This window comes from Gossypium raimondii, chromosome 1 (genome assembly GCF_025698545.1).
Source record: "Gossypium raimondii isolate GPD5lz chromosome 1, ASM2569854v1, whole genome shotgun sequence".
Lineage (NCBI taxonomy): Eukaryota > Viridiplantae > Streptophyta > Magnoliopsida > Malvales > Malvaceae > Gossypium > Gossypium raimondii.
The window spans coordinates 4,518,573-4,537,599 of record NC_068565.1 but is presented as its reverse complement, the minus strand read 5'-3'; the positions used below and the strand labels follow the sequence as shown (position 1 = coordinate 4,537,599).

The following is a 19,027-nucleotide window of genomic DNA, read 5'->3' as shown; positions in this document are numbered from 1 at the left end:
CCTTATTTTACTATATCAAGGATACCTACTTTCTTACTGTATTAATTTTTGGGGTATTACAGGGTATTCAGGTCCAGTAGGGTGTGGAAGGGTGATGATGGACTTGAATCACAAGATTTTAGTATTTATTTGGTTGGCTGGAAAATTGAAGGAATCAGGGGAGAAATGGAAAAGTGGAATGATAAACCGAAAGAAAATGAAAGAGATTTGTATGGTAATTTAAAGTTATGCATTTTTCAATACTCCCAAGCAATAGATGGAAAGAAAATTAAATTTCGTTAAATTTTTTCATATTTCCTGCGAAGCACACCTATGGAAATAAAAATCATATTTTTCATCTTTTTATTTTTCCACCTTCAATTTTTCATATTTATAATTTTCTTTCAGCGTTAAAATTATTTTTAATTTTAATTATTTTGAAAATATTATTTTCACCGACATAAATATAATCTATATCTATATCTACTTATTTATAAGGGTAAACTATAAAAATAATTAATTTTGTTTGTCTTAGATTACATTTTAGTCACTTATGTTTAAAATGTTATGTTTTAGTCACTTACGTTATCGTTTTGTTAAGAAGTGGTCACTCTACCGTTAAGCTTTATTATCTTCCTAACGACAGTCCTATGTTGTAGTCCAAATCGATTTTAAATGCCAACTTGGATGTCCAATTGCTAGGATGAAATTACATAATTATCCTTTTTTAAAAATATATTTTTATAGTTTAAAAAATTACATAATTATCATTTTCTGTAAAAATGAAATATTTTTAGAATTATTATTTAAAAAATTGTAAAAAGACCAGATAGAATATTTTAACTATAATTTGGAGTCAATTTAGATATTAACCCTTGAGTTAACATGCCATGTCACTTTTCTGCTATAAAGATGTAACGACTATTAATGGACGGGTGACCAAAATGTTATAACTCGATACTGTTAGTGACCAAACTGTAATATTTTCATAATTCAATGACAAAAAGATAAATTTAACCAAAATTGAGTGACTATTTTTATAATTATCCAAAGAAAGACTTTAAATTGCGCAACAAAGTCCAAGAAAAATAAAGGGTTAGAAAAAGAATAATCATTGGAGCATTATTGAATGTATAGAGATTCAAAAAATGGGCAAAACATTGAAAAGAAAATGTCCAAAAAGTGATGGAAATTTAGTCCGGCATTATCGTTGAAGAAGAAAAGTGATAGCTTCGTTGTCCAATGGCTTATAAGGTTTCACATTATAAGTTCATAAGCAATTGTTGACATAGTTGAAAGGCTTTTATTAGAATATTTATATCCTAATGAAATATTTATATTTTTTATTAGAATAATACGTCTTACACATTCAGTTTAGACATTGAAATTAAACTAAAGTAGTAAGAATATAGCAAAGTCAAGCTGCACCCACATCCAATAAATGTATAAGAAGGAGAAGCGTATTATTGGAGAGATGATCGGCCAATTTTGAGCCTAGAGATTAAGAAATCGGCATAAAGTCAAGAAAAGCTAGTGAATGGAAATGTTTTCATTAGGACCCATCTTATTTACTCTTGAAAATGGAAAGTGGACCTGTGTCTGTTGTACTATTGCTTATTAGTTTAAAATTAATTCTAATAATTAAGTTGAGATGTTCTTAATGTTTGTAGTTATTAAGCTAATTACAATATTTTTATACAAATCAGGACAAACAACCTAATTATAATTTTAGTCTCTTAGATATTACACCAAATTTCTCTCAAGTTCTATGATTAAACTCCTGCTGGTTTGATTTAAATTTGAGGTTTTTAAACTGAAATTTCTCTCAAGTAGGTTTACACTTTCGCCATTAAACTTCAAAAAGATATAAATAATCATTTAATTAGATTACACAAATAAAGTCAAGCCGGGTCCCAACCCCAAGAAAGGGGGTAAGAAAATGGAAGAATCATGGAAAATTGGGTAACCATTATTAAATCTAGGGCAAAATACAAAAATAGCTTATCTAATTATTAGTTTGTTTTTATTTTGTTTATTTAAGTTTAAAATTTTCTATTTCATTCACTAAGATTATTGAAATTTACTATTTTAGTTGCTCCTCTATTAAATCACTAACGGTGACATTTTTTATTGATATAATAACAAATTTAACCCTCCAATGTTGATGATTCTATCAATTTAGCTTTAACTCTAAAAATCAACAAGTTTAGCTTTCAGCTTTATACATTTTGTCAATGTAGTTTTACTTCTTAAAAATTCAAAATAAAAATTCAAAATATTTAAAAGTTCTTTTTTATATATAAAAATACATAAAGTTCTATAAAATACATAACACAATTATAAATAAATGAATACCCATTTTCTCTTTTTCTAACATAAAATTTATTTATTAAAATAATATTTTTATAAATAAAATATTAAAAAAAAACCTCAAACAATACTTAAACCATATTCAAACTTTTCTCTCTTTTTTTTTAGTTTATTTTATAAATAATAAATTTTATTATATGTTTGACCATAACGTCTAGGTCGGGTTTGGGGAGTTACAGATCATATCACTTCAAGAAACATGTTTAAGGGATCGGATTGGATCGGACCATGTCTATCTAATCGCTTGGATCGAGGAAGTTGAATCGGATTGGAACATTGAAGACTTAGCTGCCAACAATCCTTGTTTACCTTATTTATTTTTATAATTTATTCAACTAGTTTAGGTGTTGTTTAATAGAGATTGATATAGATTTTCATTATGTACGTAAATCTCAAAATCTATATATAATTGAGAAACTTGTATAGGTGATTGTATAAAGAATTGAGAGCACTTAGTCTGTTTAAGCAAAGAATATTATTTGTAAGAGTGCATTTGATTGTAAAACTTGTGTGTTGTGATTTTATAAATTAAGTTCACAATGGTGAATTTAGTGGTGAGAGTACCGGTATTCAAAGGTACAAAAGTGAGAAAATTGTCATTAGGTTGTGATAGATTTAAGATCACTTATTATAAATGTTGGAGATAGTAGATATTTCTCACTAAATTAAAATCTGCAAGCGTAAGAAAATCGAACTATGTAAACAATTTGTATCTCCTATTTTTATTTTTTTGTTTTGTAATAACTTGAAAAAGTGTAAACTTCGCAATCACTTCTTCCCGCACTCATACTTTTAAAACGACAAAGTGGAAAGACTTTAGATTGCACAACGAAGTCAAGCAACCTTCCCAAACCAAACCCAACGAAGGGGTAAGCCAATGAATACTTAGAAAATTGAAGAGCCATTACGGAATCTATAGAGATTTTAAAAATGGTCAAAAAGTTATGAAACGTTGGTATAAAATTAGAAGCCAAATAAGTTATTATTTAAAAAAAAAATCTTTCAACCTCATTGAATGTTGTAAAAGAGTTCATGGTTATTTTGATTTTTAGTCAATATCCTTTTGTTCAAAATTTTTTAGTCAATAGGGTTATTTATATTCTTGGAAGGACTGCTCACTTGTCACTTTGATAAAAGGTTCTCATATCATTTTATCATGCTCTCTAATAATTTTAATAATTTAATAAAAAGTTGTAACCTTTGTACAAGTGCAATTTAATTTCAATACTATTTATTATTTCTATGTAAAATTTATGACTGTAATTTCTTAAGAAATATGAAATTTAGAAAGAAAAATTTTAAGCAATAATTACAGAATTATATTATCATATCCTATAATAAATTCAGTAGTTTCTACGTAAATCACATTAAAATAATTTGTAATCTTGTAGGAAGAAATTACAACATAAACTAAACTATTCTTCACTAACGTAAACTCTGCAGGGATAGAAAAACTAAACTACGTAAATACACTATCCCTATTTTTACTCTTTGAACCCAATCACTTTTCTTCCAGCACATGAAGAAGTGCAAATTTTCCAATCACTTCTAAAACGACAAATTGGAAAGACTTTAGATTGCACAACGAAGTCAAGCAACCTTCCCAAACCAAACCCAAGAAAGGGGTACGACAATGAATACTTAGAAAATTGAAGAGCCAGTACTTAATCTATAGACATTTTTAAAAAAATGGGATATGTTCCCAGCACGAATATTGTAAAATTGCTATATTTTCATTCCAATAATTTAGTTTAATGCTTATCATTAACCTAATTACAGTTTTGATATCTTAGATATAAAACCAAATTTAATCCATCTTGGATAATTGTAAAGTAACTAAACTCCTCCTCCTGTTATGATTTAAATTTAAAATTTTTTAATTGAAAATTCTTGATCTCTTTATTCAATAATTTCCTAAAATAAATAATGCAAATTATTTTAAAATCTTGTTATATCAAATTCTTTTTATAAAATATCTAGAATTATCCATAAATTTTTTGTTAGTACTTATATAAGAAGATAAATGTGTTAATGTTAATGTTAACACTTATATAAGAGGGTTGTTTATATTCTTCGAAGTGACTGCTCAGTTGTGACTATATATACTTTGTATTTAATAAAAAGTTGTCCTATAATTTTATCATCATGTTCTCTAATAATTTCAATAATCTAAAATAATTTAATAAAAAGTTGTAACCTTTGTACAAGTGCAATTAAATTACATTACTATATATTATTACTATGTAAAATTTATTACTGTAATTTCTTAAGAAATATGAAATTTAGAAAAAAATTTTAAACAATAATTACAGAATTATATTATCACATCCTATAATAAATTCCGTAGTTTCTACGTAAATCATATTAAAAGAATTTGCAAGAAATTACAACATAAACTCGCTTTATATATACACACACATATTATGTAAAGGTTGTGTGGTCATACGGTTAGTGATCATTTAATTATCCTGTCTAGCAATCTCCGTTCTGCCTTTGTTGGTAGCTTCATAAACACCCAAATTCAAATGGGGAATACTTTCCTCAACTTAGCTCTTCTTATCATCTTCCATTTTTCTATGCCTACTTTCTCTATGAAATTAACAACCATTCTTACAGATCAATCAGCTCTTCTAGCACTAAAAGATCATGTTACTCATGATCCTGAAAATGTCTTGACAACTAACTGGTCAGCCTCTGCCCCTGTTTGCAATTGGTTTGGTGTAAGTTGTGGATCCAAGCACCGTAGAGTCACAGCTCTAAACCTTACTGGGTTGGGACTCGTAGGCACCCTTCCACCTCACTTGGGAAATTTGTCACTCCTTTCCCTTTTTTGTGTCAGAAGCAATAGGTTCTATGGGGGATTACCTGTCCAGTTATCCAATTTGCGACGGCTGAAATATTTAGGCTTTGGTAACAACTCGTTCAGTGGAGAAATCCCATCATGGTTGGGATCATTAACTGAACTTCGAAGGTTGTTTTTGTACCAAAACAACTTCAAAGGTGTTATTCCATTCTCTTTAGGCTATTTGTCAAAGCTACAGACCTTGAGCTTGACTCGAAACCAGATTTCAGGTTCAATTCCCTCCTCAATCTTCAATATATCTTCATTGCAAAATATTTATCTAGGTGATAATATGCTCTCTGGCTCCATACCCTCTGTTCCGCGTGATTTGCTTTCACTAGAAGTCATCGATTTCACCTCCAATAATCTCACTGGTCATATCCCAAAAGATATGTTTGATCATCTTCCAAATTTGAAAGAATTGTCCTTGGGCCTTAACCTGCTTTCTGGTAGAATTCCTGCCAGTCTATTCAAGTGCAAAGAGTTACAAACGTTATCTTTATCGTATAACCAAATGGAGGGGAGCCTACCAATAGAAATTGGGAATTTGAGTATGCTTCAATTCATCTCTATTGGTCAGAACCACTTTGAAGGTAATATATGCTAACCATTTTTAAAACCTTTTGAAGTGTTTACTTTTTTTTTTTTAAGTACTTTGAGATGCAAGGAACGATTTTTTTTGAAAAGAAATTAAGGTAATGAATATAATAATTTAGATATTGAGATTGAAAATATAAATTTATTTATTAAACGAATACATAGTTGAAATTTTCAAAAGAAGATTGAAGAATAAACTACGAGAAAATGATGAGAGAAATATTCTTTTAGTTCCAACTTGACTTGGAAGTGTGTATGACACCTAATATGATGTGAAATACCTTGCAAACGTGCTTTATTTGCTTTAGGAATAATTATTTATTTAGTCCTTCAACTTTATAAAAAGTCATTTTAACTCTTTATTTAATTTTTGTTTCTTTTAGTTCTTGAACTTGTATTGTTTATTATATCAGCCCAAAAATGTATGGAAAAGTTCATGTTTGTTTACTTTGTTGACACGTTAGTAATAAAATAGAATTTTTAAAATTTAAAAATTAATTGTTGATTTGGCATATACATGGAATTTTCAATTCATTTTGGGATGATTTGACAAACATCGCAAGTTTAAGGGCTAAAAGAGATGAAAATTAAATGAAAGACTAAATGGTTCTTTTAATAAAATTGAAGAGCTAAATAAGTCATTATACCTTAATTTTATTCTTATAATCTGATGAATTTTGAATTTGAAATGTGAATTTTATAATTGCAGGTGAATTTAACTCTTCTTGTGGAGTTTGATTGTTCCCATAGCAATTTTACAGGTGAATGTATAAGAAAGAGCTAAATTATTTTTATTAATTTGCAACTTTTACTGATACTTTTTATTAATTTGAACTTTGTTTTTGCTCAACCGCTTTCTGTGTTTTGATTATTCTACAATAATTATAAAAGTTTTCATAGTCATTGCAATTAGTATAGTTCTTTTTTAAGTCCATTATTTACATTTATCCCTGTTGAGGCCAAACAAAAGGGTAATTTACTAATAAAAGCCGTTTTTTTTAAATTTACCGAAATGGGCCGATTTTTTGATTATTTATTGGAATGGGCCATTTTCATGAAATCGTGTCCACGTCGGTAGCGATGTCGAGTGCGATGTCGGGACATCGCGTCCACGTCGGCAACTTTCTGGCGTGGAAGGAAATCGCGCCCTAGGGCGCGATTTGCTGACGTGGCATGAACAATTTGTGTTTTAGCTTGAAAACTTTGAAAGGCCATAACTTTTGGCTCGGTTATGCGATTGAGGCAATTTTTTATTTGAATAAATTTTGAGATCTGTGACGCAAATAGCGAAGAAGTGCAAGTTTTCATCGAAAAAGATCCTTTTGCCCTAAATTTTGATTTTTTCGGTTTAAAATTGAATTTTGAAACATTCAAATCGTTATTTTCCTCATTGATTTGAAGTAAACACCGAATCTTTTTTTACAGAATCGTTGTATTATTTTTTCTGATTTGACACGTGTATGGAATAGGTCCGATAAATCATTAGAACGTAAGTAATATAATTAAGATAATAGCAGTATTTCTATAATATGTCAATTAATTAGTTTGACTTAGTTGGTTAAATGCAACAAGTACAAAAAAGATTCAAAATTGTTACCAATAAGATTCGAACCAAGGTATTAAAAGAAAAGAGCAAGCATCTTAACCAACTAAGCCAAACTAATTAATTGACATATTATAGAAATACTGCTATTATCTTAATTATATTACTTACGTTCTAACGATTTATCGGACCTATTCCATACACGTGTCAAATCAGAAAAAATAATACAACGATTCTGTAAAAAAAGATCCGGTGTTTACTTTAAATAAATGAGGAAAATAACGATTTGAATGTTTCAAAATTTAATTTTAAACCGAAAAAATCAAAATTTAGGGGCAAAAAATGATCTTTTTTGACGAAAACTTCAGCAAACCGCCTTCGGCTATTTGCCAGCGCGTAGATCTCGAAAAGTTATTCGAAATAAAAAAAATCGTCTCAATCGGACAACCGAGCCAAAAGTTATGGCCTTTCAAAGTTTTCCAAGCTAAAAACACAAACTGTTCATGCCACGTCAGCAAATCGCGTCCTAGAGGGCGCGATTTCCTTCCACGTCAGCAAATCGCGCTGACGTGGACGCGATGTCCTGACACGTACCCTGACATCGCGCTGACGTGGACGCGATTTCGCGGAAAACGGCCCATTCCGATAAATAATAAAAAAAATCGGCCCATTTCGGTAAATTAAAAAAAAAACGGCTTTTATTGGTGATTTGCCCCAAACAAAACTCCAAGGAACCAAAAATCATATTTGATTTATTTTTATGTTCTTAAAATTTTTAAATTTATCAAATCAGATAAAAGGAAAACAAATTTAATTCATCATTATGTTCTTAATTATTTTATTTGACTTATGAATGTTTGTTCTTTATCATTTATTTCATCATTATTTTCTATATCTTGAGCGAGAAGTGATTATATTAAACTGTGATTCCACGTAATCTCTATCCTTTTCGATAAGAGAATGATAAATCAGATTTTTCTCTTGATTTTTAACTTTTTAGTTGGATTTTAATTTTTTCAAGAAGAAAAGCTAAAAATTAAGAGGAAAATCTGATTTGTCATTCTCCTATTAATAAGGAATAAAGATGATGTAGAATCGCAATTTCATACAATCCTTCTCATTTTGAACTTATTCCAACTTTAAACCTAAAACTTCAATTTAAAATTACTTGAAGTACTTTAATATTTGCAAGAGCTCTATAAAACAATTTTATTGTGAATTAATTTTTTTGTAAATATTGTTGATTCATATTTGATACACTAATTGCTTATAATTGTACACATTATAAAAAGATAAGCAAATTATGTTTCATATATATAAACTATTTTCTTCCTCCTAATTCTGTTTGATAAAATTTATGGCAGGTATAATACCACGTGAGATTGGCAACCTAAAGAATCTAGAATTGTTGAATTTGGAACATAACAATATTGCTGGTTCTATTCCTCCACAAGTATTTAATATTTCAACTCTAAGGGTGATTTCTTTGGAGACAAATCAGCTCTCTGGCCATCTTCCATCAAACATGGGCCTTTTCCTTCCAAACATGGAGGAATTATATCTTGATGTCAATCAACTTGTCGGCTCGATCCCAATGTCTATTTCCAATGCCTCTCAGCTTACTCGTCTTGACATGTCTAATAATTACTTTTCAGGGTCCATTCCTGATAATCTGGGCAATCTAAGAAATTTAAAGTTTCTCAACCTGGTTTGGAATAATTTAACTTCCTTAGGAATGAGCTTTCTCTTTTCTTTGACAAACTGTAGAGTCTTGGAGAAGCTTTTTTTCGGTAGCAACCCATTCATTAGTGGTGAACTTCCAGGAGTGGTAGGAAATCTCTCAAGTTCTCTTGAAGTGTTCTATGCTAGGGAATGCAGCATCAGGGGTAGCATCCCCAGTGAAATTGGAAACTTAAGTCACTTGATAAGCATTGATCTCGGAGGCAATAAATTGATAGGACAGATTCCCACTACAATTGGTGGATTGGAAGAGTTGCAAAGTCTTTCTCTTGAAGACAATAAGTTAGAAGGATCCATCCCATCTGAGTTATGTCATCTAAACAAATTGGCTTTCTTGTTCTTGACCAATAACCAATTGTCTGGACAAATACCTGCTTGCTTAGGTGATCTCACTTCATTAAGGCAACTAGGTCTAGATTCCAATATGTTTTCCTCCTCAATACCTTCCTCGTTGACAAGGCTTAACTATCTCCTCATCCTATACTTGTCTTCAAATTCTCTAAGTGGTCCACTGCCAATTGAAATTGGAAAATGGAAAGTTTTGACTAGTTTGGATTTGTCGAACAATCAGTTCTCAGGTGATATCCCAACTGGAGTTGCAGATCTCAAGGACCTCACTGGTTTTTCCTTATCCAATAATAGAATCATGGGTTCTATTCCTGAGTCTTTTGATGAATTGTTGAGTTTGGAATTCTTGGACTTGTCAAGAAATAATCTATCTGGAGAGATTCCCAAATCCTTAGAGAAACTCCGTTATCTCAAATATTTCAATGTCTCTTTTAATAGGCTTGAAGGAGAAATTCCTGAAGGAGGATCATTTGAAAACTACTCAATCGAATCATTTAAGGGGAATGAAGCCTTGTGTGGTGCAGCTCGGCTTCATGTTCCAAACTGCAAAACTAGACCTCTTAGAAATTCCAAGGCAAAAACTAAGCTCATAATATATGTAGCTCTGCCAATTGCCTCCACAATTTTGGTTGTGGCTCTGATTATCATTATCTTGCAAAATAGGAGGAGGAAAGACAAATTGCCAACTCAAGAAGACATGATACCTTTAGGAACGTGGAGACGATTTTCATACCACGAGCTTCGTCAAGCTACTGATGGATTCAATGATAGTAGGTTGCTCGGTAATGGAAGTTATGGTTCAGTATTCCAAGGGACTCTCCCGGATGGGACGATCATTGCGGTAAAGGTCTTCAAGTTTGAGTTAGAAGGAGCTTTTAAGAGCTTTGATGTTGAATGTGATGTTCTCCGCAACACTCGTCACAGAAATTTAGTCAAAGTAATAAGCAGTTGCTCTAATGATCTTAATTTCAAAGCGTTGGTGCTTGAGTTCATGCCTAATGGGAGTCTTGATAAATGGCTGTATTCCAACAACCAATATTTGGATATCCTACAAAGGTTGAACATAATGATAGATGTTGCATCTGCATTGGAATATCTCCATCACGGCAATGCAACACCCGTGATTCACTGTGATTTAAAACCCAACAATGTTCTATTAGATGAAGATATGGTTGCGCATTTGAGTGATTTTGGCATCGCGAAACTCTTATGTGAAGAGGTTTCAATGATACAAACCATGACAATGGCAACATTTGGATATATGGCACCAGGTGATACTTCTAATCAAACTCCATGTTTATTTTTCCATTTTCAATGGAAGTGTAGAATGTGCATAAGAAAAGGGATCTTATATATCTGTTAACATTTGAGTTTCAAACACATTGAATGTGACTTTTTAAGGAAGCAACTAGATTAAATCCCAGTTCAATTATAGCAGGCAAGCATATAATGTTTTGAGATATTTTATAGGAAATTTTCATTATCAAGATATCTTTGAATATTCATAATGTTGTTTTATATTCATACAGAATATGGAATGGAAGGAATTGTTTCGACAAAAGGTGATGTGTATAGTTTCGGTATTCTTTTGATGGAAATCATCACAAGAAAAAAGCCCACAGATGAAATGTTTGCAGGAGAAAGAAGCTTGAAGAGTTGGGTGATAGAGTCGATATCATCTTCGCTAAATCAAGTTGTAGATCCCAAGTTGTTGAGCACCATTGGAAGGGAAGATTTAAAAGTCAAGAATTGTGCCTTATCCATTTTGCAAGTTGGCTTAGAATGTTGTGTGGAGTTACCAAATGAGAGGCTTCATATGAAAGAGATTGTTACACAGTTAAAGAAGATCAAAGTGACGTTATTAAGGGATATGGAACGAGTTCGATGAAGAGGCAGTTGTTGAATTGACTAAAATAAACATGAGGTTTGCTTTCTAGCAATGTCTTTGATAAATATTTATACACCTAAGGTTTATTACTAGTTATTTCCGCATTTTGTGAATACTTTTTTAAAAGAAGAATTAGTTATAATAAAATTAATGGGTATCTATATTAATCATTACTTAATGAGCATTTTCTTCAAACAAAAATCGAGCATGTATGAAACGAAGTTGAGCTGAAATTTGATGATCATTTGTACTAATTTTATGAAACCTTTTTTTTTAACATTAATGTGCATATAATAAGCAAAGAACCTTTCAATCTTCTCCAGCTTCAGGTCTCTTGTTCTTTTTCTTGCCCCAACACAGTTTTCTTTGTTTTTTATAATTTTAAAAAATAACCCTTTTGAAAAATATCGAAGTCCCTATCATTTTTTTATAAAAGATTTTTGCTTCAACTCCTCCTCCGCAAATGGTGCTGTCAAAGCGTAGCCATAGGTTTTTCAAGTTTAGAAGTCCAAAAATTCACAGTTTTCAACCCAGAACCGGTTCTCCTCCATCAAAATAAAAACCCAAATTTCATGTCATTTGCTTAACGAGAAAAAGAAAACCTTCAACCTGCATGAATGAAGATGAATGAGAAAAGGGATGAAAATGAAGGAATAGGAAAGGAAGAATATGAATATGAGGAGAGAGGAAATATAATATTAAATATATTTTTTTATAATTAAAAATACTACATGCGGTCCATAATGGTACTTTAAATATTTGGTTAAAAAATTAGATAGCTAGCTAAAAATATTAGACAACTTTTTATTTAATTAAGTTTAATAAATAATTTGGTTAAAAATAAGTTTAATAAATAATGAGAAAATATTTTGTAAATTGTTACTAAATTTTATAATTTACAAATAGCGTAAAATTCACAAGTGATATTATAGAGATATAATAATATATTTAAAAAATTTAAAAAACAAAAACTAACTATGAAAGTATGGAAAATAAAGTAACTTATAATTGTGTATTAAATTTTTAAAATGGAGATAATATTGCATAAAGTTTGTTTTATTTACTTAAAAATTATTATATAATATTTTTATTTTATAAGATTTAGTATAATATTTGGTATTTTAACTTGAATTTTTCTAATTTGGTACTTAATTTTTTTGTCTAAATTAATACTTGAATTTATCACTTTTTTTTAATTTGATTTTTCAACTGCACAGTTTCCTTCCAAAGTTTTTAAGGACTTGATTTCAATCTTTAACTTTTCCTTTGTTTTTTTTTTCGCTCTGTTTATATGTCAGTTCTCCAAGATGCCCTCCTTATTTGGCTCTAACCCTTCATCCTCCGATCCTGCAAACGACACCGTGCCTTCCCCTTCCTCTTCTTGTTCCTCCTCCTCCTCTCCGGACATGTGGAATTACTTTTTTATCCCTATCCTCCTCTGCCTCACCAAAGAACTCTCCCTTGCTAAAGCTCAAACCTCAACTGGACTCCTCCTCCCGAATCAACGCGGCGACGGCTCGGCCGATGATTCACTAATTTCCTTTTCGAGTTGCGCGAATGCTGACCCGAAGCTATATTATCGGCCTGTGATTGGGATACTGAGTCATCCAGGAGACGGCGCGTCGGGGAGGCTGAACAATGATACTAACGCTTCCTACATAGCTGCGTCGTACGTGAAGTTCGTGGAAGCGGCCGGGGCTCGAGTCATTCCTCTTATTTATAATGAGCCGGAAGAGATTCTTTTCCAGGTAATAATCATGATGTTCATTTCCTTGTAAAAATGCTGAATTTTGACTTTGAATACTTGGGTGTGCGTGTGTTTTTTAAAAATGGGTCAAAAAAAATAGACAGTCGGTCTATTTTTTTTGGTAAATCTATTTTTGGAAAGAAAAATTCCTGATTTAGAATCTTAAATAACTTATATGGTCATGAAAAATCTTTTCCTTTTGTTAGGTAAAATTTGATACTGTGAATTTTTAATATTTTGTTTCATAATAAGTTTTTCCTCTTAATTTAATGTAAGAATATCAAAATGCTAGCTATTCCCGCATTACAAAAAATTCTCTCGTTTTTGTTAAATCATAAAATTAGGATACTACCAGTTGTTGCAATCTCCTTACTGTCTATGCAAAGGATCGAATTTTAGCTTAGTTGCATTTTTGTGGATATTCTTTAGTACCTTAATATTTGAAATGATATTTTGATTGCTTGGTCGATTGCATATGCATATATGCCTTTCATTTCCTTGCTTTGATTTGCTACGATTAGACAGTGTTATGATGCTATGATACCTGCTTTAGCATAGTTGTTGCCTTCCTTTGCCAAAAGCCTTTCACCTTGCTAAGTCTCTTCTCCACCTTCGTATTGTAGAAGCTTGAATTGGTTAATGGCGTGCTTTTTACAGGAGGGTGGTCTAAATACGGCTTGTACTATGATATTGCTAAAAAGATTTTCAAGGTAATTTATATTTATATTTGTTTGTTTCTTGATTTTATGAAATTCACATGAAACTAACAAAAAAATATAGGCAAGAGATTGGTGTTAGCATGCAAGTCTATTGTTTCTTCAACTTATGCTTCAAATGTTTTTATATTTCCAATTTTCCATGGGTTGCATATAAAACTTTTATTCTCTGTGTTTTTGCAGAAAGTTATAGAGAAGAACGATAGGGGAGATCATTTCCCATTATATGCCATTTGTTTGGGTTTTGAACTTTTAACAATGATTGTCAGCGAAGTAAGCACCTCACATTATCTGACTTTTTTTATCTGTTTCCTTTTAAAAAGAAAAAAAAAGAAAAACAATTTAATATTCTTCAGGCTTTTATCTGTTTATATGGCTTTTCTTGATGTAGTTAACTTTTGTTCACTATTGTGGACTTTCTCTACTAATATTCATTCATGCGTCATGGCAAAATGACTAAATGAGACATTTTTAAATTTCTTGATTTAAGGAACTCTATAATTTCCATTTGTGAGAGATTACTGTTGGCCTAACATGGCTAAATAATGGCAATTCCTGCATGTTCACCGTATTGTGAAAACTGCAGTATTTGATCTGTTAGGATGTCATGGTTACCTTGTTTGTGGCATCCAAACCAATGGTTGACCTTGCTGGAAAAAATTTTCTAATGGATTTGAAATCTCAAAATCCTACCTACTGGTTCTTTAGAAATCACTTCATTTCAAGTTAGCTTAAATCTACCCATATCTACTGTATCCAGTAACTTATTTTACTTAAGGATTTTCTTTGTTGAATTATAAAAAATTTAACAAAATCTTATTTTAACGAATACATACTTTTTTTCTTCTTGCTGATAGGACAAAAATATTCTTGAACCATTTTCTGCATCAAATCAGGCCTCTAGTCTCCAATTTGTGGAAAATGTTAACATTGAAGGAACAGTATTTCAAAGGTACAAAACCTTTATTACCTTTCATGGTACGTTAGTATAGTTTGATTTTGGTGCCATTTTTCTATTGATGCTTTTGCTCAGATTTTACAGTATTATCCTTGGAGGATTAAGTATTTTATATTTCAAATATGTTTTGCTGGTCAGGCATTAGATGCTTTATAGGAAAGTTCACAACAGTTAACATGTTGAAGTAACAAAAGCCTCTCTGTGTGCGCTGCTAAGAAGGGAAAGAGTCTTGTAATACATATGCAGTTTATGTTCTGTCAGACTGATCTCTCCATTTCACTATTTGAATAAGGACTTTATTGCATGAGGATAGAGAAAAGGAAGTCAACTAGTTGCATGAGATTTCCTGAAGTTGTTCTTCAGGTTAAATGATGACCATAGCATAATATTTGGTGTGAAACTTTGGTACTATGGGCTTACAACTTTTCTTGTTAGCTTTTGCTTGCACCGTAGGCACATGGCAATTAATTGGTATAGTAACCGGACTTCACATGAAGCTTTTAGTGAAGACCATAAACAAGTTTAACACTTAAATAGGAAGAGAATAAATGTGTGCTTGTTTGGTTTCCTGATTAGTGTCATTGAAATTGTTCTAAGTTGATTGAGGAGAGTGTAATAAATCCTTCTCTGAACTTCAGAGTTACACCTTTGATAAATAGCAATAGCTGAGCACAGTAATAAACCTTAATTTCCTGTTTGCTTTATCATCAAAGGGCTTTATGAATGTTGTAGTTATATCCATTTATAATATCTAACCTTTAAATCAGTAGCAAAAATGAGGTGATTTTAAGCTGATAATTTGTAGTTTGGTCCAAGTTAGTAGGAGAACGATATTGTCACAAACTTTCTACTTAGCCCAACCTGGTTGACATCTTTTATGTGAGAGCTTATCTGATTTCTTATAATCAGTGTAATTATATGTTCATTGCTCCAGTCAGTGCCACACTTCTACAGCTTGATAGTTATTCTCTTTTGCCAGATTTCCTCCAAATTTGCTGCAAAAGCTTGGCACAGATTGCCTAGTCATGCAAAACCATCGTGTGAGTTTCATGGCTCCTTTCATTAATATTTTAAATTAGTTGCACAACGTGTAACTGTTTGTCTTTTGCTTCTCTAGTATGTCCTCTTTGGATCATTCCTAAAACCATGAACTGATAATGAAGGATCTAAATTCTGATTTCTTCGATGTTTTTTTTTTTTTCAATTTTGTTGCCACTGGTTGCCTGTTTCCTCTATTTGGCACTTTTAACAGCTTCCTACTTGTTAGTTTGTGCAGATTATTATTTGAGAGATGAAATGTATTTTAATGCACAGTAAATTGTTCATGCCTTCTGTTCTCCTAATATGTAATTTGATTTCCTTGAACCTCATTCTTGGTCTCTAAAAGCCTAACTTAGAAGAAAACTCAACAGGCAAGATGTCGTGCTAAGAGTAGAGACCTGTTAAAGAAGAAAGATGCTAATATTTCTTCAGAGTTAAAGATAATATATCCCTGTTCAAAAGTTATCTTTCTTTCATGTGTGCCACCCTCTTCTGTGGCACATCGTCTGTGTTATGTTTCTATGTACAAGCTAATTAACATTGCCTAAAATCAATGTCTAATTGTAACAGTGTGGCATTTCACCAGAGAAGCTTCAAAATACTCCAAATCTGTCCAGATTCTTCAAGATCTTAACAACAAGCACAGATAAAAATAACAAGGTTCTGAATCTTACCATCACTATGCCATAGGAAATGTCTTAACTTGATTTATCTCATTACATTTTATGGCTGCTTTAAATGTCCTTATTTCTATTGAAGTGTTAATAACAGGTATATGTCTCCACTGCGCAAGCACATGGCTATCCTGTCACTGCCTTCCAGTGGCATCCAGAGGTACCACTTTTAGTGCTTTCTGATCATCGTCATGTTTATGCCTCAGTACAGTTTGGCATGGCAATTTTAATTTTTCTTGTTAAATAATAATCATATCAATGACCACTACAAGGAATTGGTGTCTTTTTTTTCCTTATTAACTTCTTTGTGTATCTCTGCTTCTGTTTCTCTCACTTCTTTTAATTTTGTTTGCAAAACTGTAGTGTTATTCTATGATCCACCAATACACTCCATTTCATTATGAATAGTCTGACCATATATTTTGCAGAAAAATGCTTTTGAATGGGGCTTGTCTATGATTCCACACTCAGACGACGCCATTGAAGTGACACAACATGTTGCAAACTTTTTTATCAGGTTAGGAATGTTAAATAAGGAAGTTATTAATAGTTCTCTATATTCTTACAATTTAGTCAACAACAAACTGAGCGTATGTTATATTCGAGTGAGACACAATCTTGCACTTCAGTATCTTATTTGAGTTTTGGGCAGCTGTTCCCATGTGGATGTGCTTTGCTTCATCCTTGAGCATATGTAAGGAAGAAATGTTTAAAGGAAATTTGATAAATTTTAGTATATAACAATATAAGAATATAAATAGTTTAGTATGAAAGGAGAAGGAAAGGAAATAGGCAAACTTCATTTTCAGCATGCTATACTACAAGTAGTTTTTCTGGCTAAGAATGAAATGCCCGTAGTTTTACGAAAATAAGAAAGAGGAAAGGAAAGAAAAGGCGTGTTTCTAATTATGTGACAGACTAGAGGTGAGATATTTGTGTTCGTGGAATAAGAATTTGAGTTCAAACCCTAACATTGTTTCGCCCTACCCAAATTATAAAAAATAAATACCATCTCTTTCCTTCGTCTGTTTGGAAGATGAGGTAATTTAACTTTCTTTTTTTCTGGTACAGAGAGGCTAGGAGATCACTGAATAGGCCAGCTGCTCAAAAAGTGCTTGACAGCCTTATTTATAATTACAGCCCCACGTATTGTGGGAAAGCTGGGTAAGCTGATACATCAATCCTTTTGAGTTTTGACCCTATTAGGACACCATCCTTTTGAATGTAAGCTGATTGACATGGTTGTGAATTTGAATGCTGTAGGAAGGGTTTCGATGAGGTCTACATCTTTACACTACGTCAAGCTCGAATTTGATAGAGTTGCTGCCGTGTACATAGTTAAAGATGTACGTGGTTGGATGTATGTATATTGTTGACGCTGTATTTGCATTGTGATTTGAATCTGATTGCTCTCTTCATTTATATAAGCTACGGACTGGATGCTTGCCAATGAGGTGTATGAGTAGGTATTGTTGATGAATAAAGTTTGCAATGTTTATTCTTATTAGCTCAAATTCTAAAAATGATAATAATTAAAGTATAATCTGTTACTTGTGTTATAAATAAGCTTGAATACTTTACCATAGAAATAGGGTTTAAGCTTAAATACATAATTTTTGTGAGAAATATAAAATAACTGGATTTGTATTTGATGCGGTTTATGACATGCTATTGAAAATAAGTGTGAATTACATAAATGTCAATTGACTATTAAATTTTTTTGTTAGACTATTCGACTTTAAAAGTTACAAAATAATCACTTAATTTATTAAATTTTTTATATCCAAAACTGTTAAATTAGTAACAGTCGAATGGTGTGTTGTAACTTAATGATATGTTTTTTAACCATTTACTTTATTTCACATCATTTCCATATCATATTATAGTTTTAAAAATTTTATTTTAAACTCCAAAATTACAATATGACATGGAAATGTGGAATAAAATTAATGATTAAAAGACATGTCATTAAGTTAACAGCCATATCAGCAGATTATTAGTAATTTAGCAGTTTTGAACTTAAAAAATTGATAGTCGAGCAATTATTTTATAATTTTTAAAATCAAATGATTTAACAAAAATATGTATGTAATAATCGGATAACCATTTATGTAGTTTACCTTGAAAATAAAGTATTTTATCAATTGGAAGATAAAACGAGTAAACCAATGAATATGATGAATAGAATGATAAGTATCCAAATGAACCTTTTGATAAATATAAATCCTAACAAACTCAATTAATGGTTCTAATCAACTCTCCAATAAATAATTCTTGACAATTTGATGGGTGAATAACAAATTCCCAAGACTCTTTGAAGAAAATCGAGAAGAAATCATAAGAAAAAACTTGTACAAAAAACTAACTCTAAACTCTAAAGTACATCTAAATAAAACTCTAATTAATCTAAACAGGCTAAGTCATAATTTTTTAGGGGCGAAATTAAATTGTAACTTTTATGATAGTAAAATGCAATTTCACTATTTTAATAGCTTATATCTTTATAAATTTTAAAGGATTAAATCAAGTTTTTATCATTTTTAGGGGGACAAAGTGCAATTTTACATTTACTAATTTAAATTTT

At 31.2% G+C, this 19,027-nt stretch overlaps 1 protein-coding gene across 7 annotated transcripts in view; it reads left to right on the top strand.

Annotated features, from left to right (window-relative positions):
* Window positions 1-17,950, top strand: part of LOC105777093 (gamma-glutamyl hydrolase 2) — a 58,362-nt gene extending 40,412 nt beyond the window's left edge. Inside the window, exons 1-11 of one of the 7 annotated variants that reach the window (XM_012600161.2) lie at window positions 11,195-11,343; window positions 12,606-13,055; window positions 13,678-13,764; window positions 13,954-14,043; window positions 14,628-14,722; window positions 15,708-15,768; window positions 16,340-16,429; window positions 16,541-16,603; window positions 16,872-16,960; window positions 17,515-17,607; window positions 17,707-17,950. In XM_012600161.2, the coding sequence (XP_012455615.1) occupies window positions 12,615-13,055; window positions 13,678-13,764; window positions 13,954-14,043; window positions 14,628-14,722; window positions 15,708-15,768; window positions 16,340-16,429; window positions 16,541-16,603; window positions 16,872-16,960; window positions 17,515-17,607; window positions 17,707-17,758 (1,161 nt within the window). In that variant the 5' untranslated portion in view covers window positions 11,195-11,343; window positions 12,606-12,614 and the 3' untranslated portion in view covers window positions 17,759-17,950. Of the gene's footprint in view, window positions 1-4,769; window positions 5,785-6,497; window positions 6,550-8,695; window positions 10,691-10,948; window positions 11,344-12,605; window positions 13,056-13,677; window positions 13,765-13,953; window positions 14,044-14,627; window positions 14,723-15,707; window positions 15,769-16,339; window positions 16,430-16,540; window positions 16,604-16,871; window positions 16,961-17,514; window positions 17,608-17,706 lie in introns of those variants that run through there. The other 6 variants (XM_052630335.1, XM_052630327.1, XM_052630326.1 and 3 more) reach the window with 6 other exon arrangements.
* The last annotated feature ends 1,077 nt before the right edge of the window (window positions 17,951-19,027 follow it).